General features: G+C 48.2%; 1 protein-coding gene across 1 annotated transcript; it reads right to left on the bottom strand.

Moving 5' to 3' along the window:
* Positions 1-8019: 8019 nt before the first annotated feature.
* On the bottom strand, positions 8020-8952 carry LOC128899844 (olfactory receptor 14A16-like). Its single transcript, XM_054179556.1, has one exon. The coding sequence runs from the start codon at positions 8950-8952 to the stop codon at positions 8020-8022; it is 933 nt and encodes a 310-aa protein (XP_054035531.1).
* Positions 8953-9839: the final 887 nt, after the last annotated feature.

The raw sequence follows: 9839 nt of genomic DNA on the forward strand, positions 1-9839 counted from the left end.
GATAGACTCTTCCGAGAAGAAGCACTCCAGGGGGCACAGCAATCCCCCAACTGAAATGGATTTGCTGTCTGCTTTGTTCTGGCTGAAGCTGCTGTGAGGAGCAGGAGCTCAGGCCATGTGCTGCCAAGGGCTCATCTTGGCTCTGCTACAGTGGAGCTACTGTGCCCATCAGGCTGTTCCCTCTGCCCTGCCCTTTCCCCTGTGCTGTCTTGCAGATGTTCTGCCCAAATTAGCCTTTAGAACCCCCCCAGCTCTCTGTGCTCTGAGGAGAGCAGGGCAGCACTGCTTCAAAGGACAGCTCTGTGAACTCGTCTGTCCCAGCCCTGGTGTCCACACAGGGCTGCTCCTGGACTTTTGACCCAAAAGGCAGCTCATAATTCTTTACCTCTGCAAGGGAGCAACAGCAGCATTACAGGATGTTTTTAATGCATTCAGTTAATAGCTTTGCTGTAGTCCACCAGATGAGAATACACTTGTCTTTATCAGACTGCAAAAATAAATGGATTTGGAAGCAACTTAGAATTTGAACCTAGAAATGTAGAGCAGGACACAGTCTCTCCTGAAGAGAATCAAAGGACTCTGGGAGCTGAGTGCTGACTCCCAAGGAAAGGCTCAGCACTGCCCACTGCCCTATGGCAGATCTGGGCCTTCCTGGGGCCAGCTCCAAGCCCAGCAGGAGGGGCAGAGCAGTCAGGGATGCTGGAGATGAGATGTTCTAAAGAGTCATTGCCCAGCAGACAGCATCCAGAGACATCTGCAGAGAAGTACTGAGAGAGCAGCCTGAACACAGCTTCCCCAGGGCTTCTTGGCAGCTTCCCTCATCCCCAGCCCCTCTCTCTCTGTCCTGGAGCTGTCCCTGGCAGGAAAGGCTCAAGAGCACCTCAGACTCACCATGTCAGCAACTGCAGTGACTTCTCCTCCAGTGAGCTCTCAGCATCCTCCCAGTCCTGGCCACCTTGAAGCTCTTTCTGCTTTCCTCATCTGCCTGAGATGCCCTGGCAGTGCCCTCAGCCCTGCTGTGCAGTGCAGTGGAGCTGCTCCTGGCCAGAGCTCCTTGCAGCGCAGGAGCCTGGCCCAGCTCAGTAGCAGATGATCAGCCCAGGGCATTTAAAGGAGCCCTCTGGTGGCTTTGGTGCCAGGTAAACCACAGGGACTGAGAGGAAGCTGATGAAACCTCTCCAGAAGTCAAAGTTAGAGTCAAACTCTGAAGTTTCTTGTAGTGTTAATTGGTTCAAAGTCAGATTCAAACACTGAAGTTTCTTCTACTCTTAATGGGTCCCAGTGAAGCATACTGGGAAAGGGTCCCCAGAGTCTGGTTAAATCAGGAAGACACAGTAGGTTCAAGGGAAGCACCACTGAAGGCACTGAAGCATCTCCAGTTTGTGGTGAGAACAGAGAACTGAGGCAGTGCTGACAGGTCAGGACAAGCAGCTCAAGGTGGCTCTGCTGCTGAGGAAACCTGGAGGGGTTTCATTGATCCAAAGGGCCAAGTCCTGACAACCAGCCCCTGGCAAAGCAGAGCCTGTCCCTCCCCTGTGGCTCAGGGCTCTGCTGGGGACAGTGGGGAGTGAGGCTGAGCAGTGAGCAGGATAGGACCTTGTCATGTTTTGCTGTGGTTTGCTTGCAAAGAGACAACTCCTGCTGAAAAGGAATGAACTGTACCTTTAAAAGTACTTTTGATCAGACGCTTTGTGCAATAAAAACCTCTCCAATTAGCTGCAGAAACCTTGGCAAGAATTAGAGGATCAGCAGTATTTAATGAGCCCCATGGAGTATTTGGGGCTGATTACATCATCCTTAGGTACTGCCAGGAGACTCTGCCAAGGTACTGCCCAGAAGAATCTCAAGAAGTCCAAGTCAGAAGCAAACTCCAAAGTACCTTGAAGCACTGATTGGCCTCACTGAGGCTTGTTACTGACAAAGGCTCCCCAGGGACTCGTTAGAGCAGCTTGTTAGAGGCCAGGATTGCAGGGAGAGAAAGGCAAAGTGCAGGGGAGAAAAACTTGCCTTTGGTCTAGAAAGCAGAAAGGCCAAGCCCTGACCACTGCCCTTGGACTAGAAGAACCTCAAAGCCTCAAAGCCAAGTTTCTCCTCATAGGCCTTGGTGGCAGAGGCAAGTGCCAGAGCCAAGGGGACAAAGACCTTGGTCCTGTTGGGCCTCTCAGCCTTGCCAGAGCCCTTGGCCATCCCCACTGCAGCCTCTCCTACACTGTCCCCTGCCTGCAGCTCTTTCCCTTCAGGCTGCTGACACCAATCTTGCTACCCTAATCAGCTCTCCCCCTGCCATTTCCATCCCTTCCCTGATCTGTCTCAGCTCTCCCTGCCATTTCCTGACACCTCTGGATGGCCTCATGCATAGCAGCTCTGCCCTTTGAGGGACATTTCTTTGGCCTCATCTCCACTCTGAACCTTCCAAGCTGCACTTTGTGGAGGTTTTGGTCTCTTGCCTCTACTATGGTGAGGATGTGGCACTTACCCTGGTGTGTTCATCTGCCAGGCCTCACCACAGTCATGTCTGACCTGTGTGATGGTTTCCATGGTCAGCTCCACCCCTTGGTCACAAGTCCACCTATGCATAGCATCTCTAGATGTCCTGATGTTTCATGTGCCCATCAAGCTACAAATAGTTCACCTTTATGCTCCCGGTGCAGATCCACTTGGGCTGCATCAATTCTGGCAGCCTTCTCTACCTGCTCATTGTTTTGGTGTTCTTCAGGAGCACAGCTCCTAGGCAGTGAGCATCCCCATGGCTTACCTTCAGAGGCATGTTTCCTACCTGAGCAGCAAGGTCCTGCCACAATGAAGCAGCCCAGATGGACTTCCCCCTGATTTGCAAATGGATCTTCTTCCACTGCCACCATCCAAGAATCTGTGTAAAGTCCTGGACAGTTTTCTCTCTCAGCAATCTCTAGAGCCAGTTGGATGCTTTCACTGCTGTATATTGACTCGATTCACATTCCCCTACAACTTGTTGTGTAGGACTCCATACAGCAGCTCTCACTCCCAATGGTTTCCTACCACCCAGTATGATCCAACAGTAACCAGAGCATGAGGCTTTTCCTCCTCAGATAACTCCTTGTATGGTGCTGCCTCCTGGGCACCAACCACTTCCTCAGGCCACTCTCCAAAATCTCTGCCCTCTGGCCAGTCCAGAATCTCTCCCAGAATCCCTGTCTGCTTTGGTTTCCCCAGTCCAGCCTGCTGCGTAATCAGTGCTGCTCACTCACTGCCTGTAGTGCAGGGCTCATGATGTGGAGAGGGAAAGTTCCCTCTGAACATCCAGGGCAGCACAGGCAAGCTGGGTGCTGAGAAGAGAGCTGCTTCTGTCCCCATTACTTCTGAAGCAGCTCCAGCTCCTTCCTAGGCTGCTGTGTTGGGTTTAACGAATGGGACAGGTGCTCTGTAACCCTTCTCTAAAGCTGTTCAAGAAAGCCTTCCACACAGGATTGGAGAGAATGGAAGTGTAAATGAAAGTACTCTTCATAACTCCATCCTGCAGTACAGAGCATAGAAAAGACACAAAATCCATAGTCCACCTCAGCAGAGGCTCTCCAAAGGCTTCCTCAGGCCAAAGCTTCCCACAGCCTTCCTCCAAACAGAGCCAAACACCCAGGCTGCAAATGCCCCCTCCTGCACCATGCCTCTTAGGCCCTGCCCCATCCCTGAGTGATGCAGGTCCAAATTCTGCTTGCCAGCTCCAGGCTGAGCCAGACCAGGCCACTCCAGGCTCCAACTGGCAGCATTGCCATGGCCGAACCTGGCCTCACTCCCCTGCACCAAACCCCATTAAAGCTCTGTGAACATTCCAGGAGCAGAGAGGGAGGAAAAGAGAAGAACAAAGAGAAATGTCCATTTGTATAGAGATGCAGGGCTTATGGGAATGAAACAACAAAAGATTGCACTTTCCTGTCCACCTCCTGGACCTATCTACCCTCTGGAGGCCTCTACTCTATGGTTTAAGACATCCCAGTGCCTTAAACCCACAACAGCTGCTAAGATCTCCTTCTCAGTTGGTGTGTAGTGGGCTTCTGATCCTCCATATCCTCTACTTCAAAATCCCAATGGCCGACTTCAGGTTCCACCTGATGTCTTCTGCCAGAGACTCCAAGTGAGACCATGCTCCCTGGCTGCACTGCAGAGGACATTTTGCACCAATGGTCCTGTTTGGATAGGCCCAAGTGCTCCTGCACAGCTCTCTCTTGTTTGATCTGTTCAAAGCCTAATTGTTGCTCACTGCCCCACTCAGAATGATTCGTCTTCCAGGTCACTCAGTAGAGAGGGCTCACAAGTTGATTATATGTGGTGGGTTGAAATTCCACCCCCAGCATTAACTTTGTCTCAGTCACTCAGTTGGAAGCAAATAGAGGTATTTACAATTAGCAAACAACACAGAAACCCCCTGGTGAGAGACCAGGGAAACTGTTCCACTGCTGCCCCTCTCCCTGTCCCAGGAGAGAAAGGAGCAGAGAGAAAGCAGTGGGTTAGACTTATCTGAAACAATGCAGCCAAGGTCAGCCGAGAAGCAGCTTAATCTCTCCCCAGTGAAGCAAGCAGAGAAGAGATCAGAAAAGGGAAAGAATTGTTTTGGTACAGCCAAGCTTATAGCAGATATTTCTCCAATGAATTTGTTCAGAATAATCTTTTGTTTTCCTTTTTACAACCAATACTGATTTATTTATATTTTTCTACTTTGCTTCTCAAAATCTGTAAGTACATTTTAAAGGCATAGCCTCAAACCACCACAATCCCCAAACCACCACAATCCCCTCCTTGTGTTCAAGTCCAGCATTTTTGAGTCTGTCCAGCAGTCAGGCAATTTGATTTAAGGTGCCCAGGTTTCCCAGATAAAAAAAATAAAATTAAAAAATAAATTAAAAAAAAAAATTAAAAAGTGATCAGAATAAAAAATTCAAATAAAAATTAAAAAAAAACAAAGTAAAAATAATAAAATTTTAAAAATAAATTAAAAAAATTTAAAAGTGATCAGAATAAAAAATTAAAATAAAAATTAAAAATAACAAAGTAAAAATAATAAAATAATAAAACTAATAAAATAATAATAAAAATAATAAAAAGTAAAAATGCTAAAATAAACTTTTAAAAGTTTAAAGCAAAAAATAAAAAATGACCAAAAAAATTCAACATAATAATTAAAGAAAATTAAAGAAAAATTAATTAAAATAAAATACAAAAATAACACAAAATTAGAAAAAATATGTAAAAATTATATTTAAATGAACAAAAAAGTAACAAAAATAATTAAAAAGTATAGATAAAAAATAAATGCATACAATAAAAAAATACATTAAAATGGTATAAAAATAATTAAAAAACAAATATAAAAAATGAATTAAAAATTAAACAAAATAAAATAAAAACTAGATTAAAAATAAAAATAGAAAAAGTAAAAATATAAAACAAATTAAAAATATTTAAAATAAAAAATCTCAAATTGGAATAAAAAATTTTAATTAAAAAATATAGATTACAAAAAATAAAATAAAATAACAAAAAAAGATAAAAAAAATTAAAGAAATTAGAAAAAAATTACAAAAACAATTAAAATAAATATAAATTAAAAAACAATTTTAAAAGTAAAAATACTAGGGGAAAAATGAAAATTAAACTTAAAAATTAACAAAATCAAAACAAAACAAATTTATTAAAAACAGATTTTTTAAAATGATTAAAAAATGGAGCAACAACAACAATTTAAAAATATATCGTGTTAAAAACAAACAAAAAAAAATCAAAAGCACAAGCAACCTGGCTGGTGAATAGTAGAGGTTCAGTGGATTTTTGTTGTGTTATTTCTCTTTGTTGTGTATTTCTGTATATATATTGTAAATAGCTGTATATATTGTGTTATATATAACCTGCTTTCCATATATGCTTGTAAATATATAGCTTGCTCTTCGACTGGGTTAGCTGTGGTTTCTTACTCTGTGGAGGAGGGAGAGCTAAGCCCTCTCTCAACCTACTACACCAGGGTGGCTGGAGACCTACCCAGCACCTCATGCCACTGCTCACAACATCATGCTGGGCCTAGAGAGACATGTCCTGTGGAGACACGGCATCCCCGGGTGGATTGAACGGGACAATGGAAGCCACTTCAAGAACTATCTCCTAAGGGACTGGGCAAAGGAACATGGGATTGAGTGGATTTACCACATCCCATACCATGCACCAGCTGTGGGGAAGGTTGAGCGCTCAAGGCCTGTGCCCAGTTTGTCCTCATCCCCAAAGGAGCTGCAGAGGCCCTGGGTCAGAAGGTGCAGGGAGATGATGAAGACATTGCACAGTGCTGGCCCAAGGGCTTGCCCTGAGGAATGCCACTGGGAAGTAGCTACCAGGAGGACTCTGCCCTGGTGACTTTTGGGCTTGATCCACCACCTACCTTCTCACCCAACACCTCATCCACTCCTTCAATCTTGCTGTCAGCAGTCTGGGTCTACAGAGACCATGGGAGACTGTTGCAAAGCCCTGGCTAAGGTCCAGGCACACAACATCCCCTTCTTGCCCCTGCCCAGACAGGTTTGATAATCTATCTCTTGTCCTGCAAGGGCCTGCAGATGGCTGCAGGAGAGTCTGACCAATCACTTTTGACCCAGCACCACGACTGTGCTGAGGGTGATCAGCCTGGAGTTTGCCCCAGCCTCCTTCTTGGCCTTCCTGAAGATGACTTTTCCAAGGAGCCAGAACCTCTCTGATGGCTCTGTGCACATTTCAGGGCACAGCCCAGGAAGGGTGATGTGAGCAGACAGCAACAGTTGCAATGAGCCTCTGCAGGACACCTGAGAGGAATCTCCCTGGGGCAGGGAGGTTTGTGCTGCAGTCACAAAAAGAAATGTCAGAGCTCTGTCAGGTGTCCACACCTGAGCTGGCCTCATGAACTGCTTCTGCACCTTAGCATGTTCGGACAGAGTCTTTCCCCATCACTCACACAGGCTCTGCACTGCAGCAGGCAGAGTGTCCCTGGCCTCCTGCTGCCCCTGCCAGAGGCTGGGAGGCTCCTCACACCTCCAGTGCCTTGGCACCCTCCAGCAACAGCTGATGGTGTTTGTGCTCACTCAGGTTCCTCTCACCCCACACACCATGGCCATGCTTGCATCTCATCTGTGCACTGCCAGCAGCCACTGCTGACCTCCTGAGCCTGTGACCTGCAACTGGGGAACAAAGAAACTTTGCAAGCTGTGGTGAGAGACCAATGGTGGAAATGGTGGTGGTGAGTGGCTAGAGCAGGATGATTGCCCTGGGACAGCTTCCCCAGGCTGTGCAGTGAACAGAGACACAGATCAGAGCCTGCTCTGCTGCTCCTTCAGGCCTCTGGCAGGAGGTCTGTCTGTGTCAGGACACTGCTGTGTGCCCCAGCTCTGCACACTCACACTTGAGCTCTTCCCTGCTCTTTGCATCCCTGGGACACTTTCTTGGGCCTGCTCTGGAGAGAAACTTTGGATGAAGCCCTAAGCCTTCAGACTCTGCCCTGAGCAGATCATCTGTCTTTGTGGAGCTGCTCTTGGGGTCCAGCTCAGTCACAGTAGTTCCCATGGCCTGTCCCTGCCTGTGTTCACAGGACTGGCATGTAGCAGAGCAATGACCAAGCTGCCACAGAACTCAGGCCTTGCACTGACCCAGGAGAAGCTGTAAGTGGAAAGAGAACAGCCCTGGAAGTCCAGGTGCTGCTGCTCCCTGGTAGTGCTGCTGTGCTGGGACTCTTTGCCCCTCTGCCTCTGCACACAGGACTCTTTTACCCCCCAGATATGCACAGGACTTGGCCTAAATGCTCTGGAGAAGTCCTGGAGGAAGGATCTCAGGAATGTAAATGTGAAGGAAAGGTTCTTTATTTTTTTAATCAAGCAAAGAGCAGAGGTCCTGCTGCACAAACTCTTGGTCAGCAAAGCAGGGAATGTGTTAGAAAAGGGATGACAGTTTGATAAAGAGGAAAACACTACCACCACCAAATGCAGAAGCCAGGCTGTGCCTGCACTGAGTGACATCAGAACTGCTCTGCAGAAGAGTTTATTGCTTCTGAAACCATCCAGGGATCAGTTGTCTGAGGGCAGCCTTCAGCTCCTGGTTCCTCAGGCTGTAGATGACAGGGTTCACTGCTGGAGGCATTACAGTGTACAGAACTGACACCACCAGATCCAGGGATGGGGAGGAGATGGAGGAGGGCTTCAGGTATGCAAAAGCACCAGGGCCAAGAAAGAGGGAGACCACAGCCAGGTGAGGGAGGCAGGTGGCAAAGGCTTTGTGGCGTCCCTGCTGAGAGGGGATCCTCAGCACTGCCCTGAAGATCTGCACATAGGACACCACCATGAACACAAAACAAACAGATGCAAAACAGGCACTGACCACAAGAAGCCAAAGTTCCCTGAGGTAGGATGTGGAGCAGGAGAGCTTGAGGATCTGGGGGATTTCACAGAAGAACTGGTCCAGAGAATTGCCCTGGCAGAGGGGCAGGGAAAATGTATTAGCTGTGTGCAGCAGAGCATAGAGAAAGCCACAGGCCCAGACAGCTGCTGCCATGTGGACACAAACTCTGCTGCCCAGGAGGGTCTCATAGTGCAGGGGTCTGCAGATGGCAACATAGCGATCGTAGGACATGGTGGTGAGGAGAAAATACTCTGTGTCCATCAAGAATAATACAAAAAAGACCTGAGCAGCACATCCTGCATAGGAGATGTCCCTGGTGTCCCACAGGGAGTTGGACATAGACTTGGGGACAGTGGTGGAGATGGCACCCAGGTCAAGGAGGGCGAGGTTGAGGAGGAAGAAGTACATGGGGGTGTGGAGGTGGTGGTCCCAGGCTATGGTGGTGATGATGAGGCCATTGCCCAGCAGGGCAGCCAGGTAGATGGCCAGGAAGAGGCAGAAGTGCAGGAGCTGCAGCTGCCTTGTGCCTGGGAATTGCAGGAGGAGGAAGTGGGTGATGGAGCTGCTGTTGGCCATCTGCTGCCTCTGGGAATGTCTAAGAAAGAAAAGAAAGCAAAAGTTGATGACAGACTCCTATGAGAAGCAGCACTGCAGGGGTCACAGCAATCCCCCAGCTGAAATGGATTTGCTGTCTGCTTTCTTCTGGCTGAGGCTGCTGTGAGGAGCAGGAGCTCAGGCCATGTGCTACCAAGGCCTCATCTGGGCTCTGCTACAGTGGAGCTACTGTGCCCATCAGGCTGTTCCCTCTGCCCTGCACTTTCCCCTGTGCTGCCTTGCAGATGTTCTGCCCAAATTAGCCTTTAGAACCCTCCCAGCTCTCTGTATCACACAGTATCACAGTATCACAGTAACTAAGGTTGGAAGAGACCCCAAGGATCATCAAGTCCAACCTGTTCCAACAGACCACACAACTAGACCATGGCACCAAGTGCCACGTCCAATCTCCCCTTGAACACCTCCAGGGACGGCGACTCCACCACCTCCCTGGGCAGCCCATTCCAATGATGAATGACTCGCTCAGTGAAGAACTTTTTCCTCACCTCAAATCTAAACCTCCCCTGGCACAGCTTGAGACTGTGTCCCCATGTTCTGGTGCTGGTTGCCTGGGAGAAGAGACCAACCCCCTCCTGTCTACAACCACCTTTCAGGTAGTTGTAGAGGGCAATGAGGTCACCTCTGATCTTCTCCAGGCTAAACAATCCCAGCTCCCTCAGCCTCTCCTCATAGGGCTTGTACTCAAGGCCTCTCACCAGCCTTGTTGCCCTTCTCTGGACACGTTCAAGTGTCTCGATGTCCTTCTTAAACTGAGGGGCCCAGAACTGGACACAGTACTCAAGGTGTGGCCTAACCAATGCAGAGTACAGGGGCACAATGACCTCCCTGCTCCTGCTGGCCACACTATT

This window comes from Dryobates pubescens, unplaced genomic scaffold (assembly GCF_014839835.1).
Source record: "Dryobates pubescens isolate bDryPub1 unplaced genomic scaffold, bDryPub1.pri scaffold_81_arrow_ctg1, whole genome shotgun sequence".
In the NCBI taxonomy this organism is placed as follows: Eukaryota; Metazoa; Chordata; class Aves; order Piciformes; family Picidae; genus Dryobates; species Dryobates pubescens.

Coding starts and splice junctions, on each gene's coding strand:
- LOC128899844 (XM_054179556.1), bottom strand. CDS start 8,952: ATGGCCAACAGCAGCTCCATCACCCACTTCCTCCTCCTGCAATTCCCA.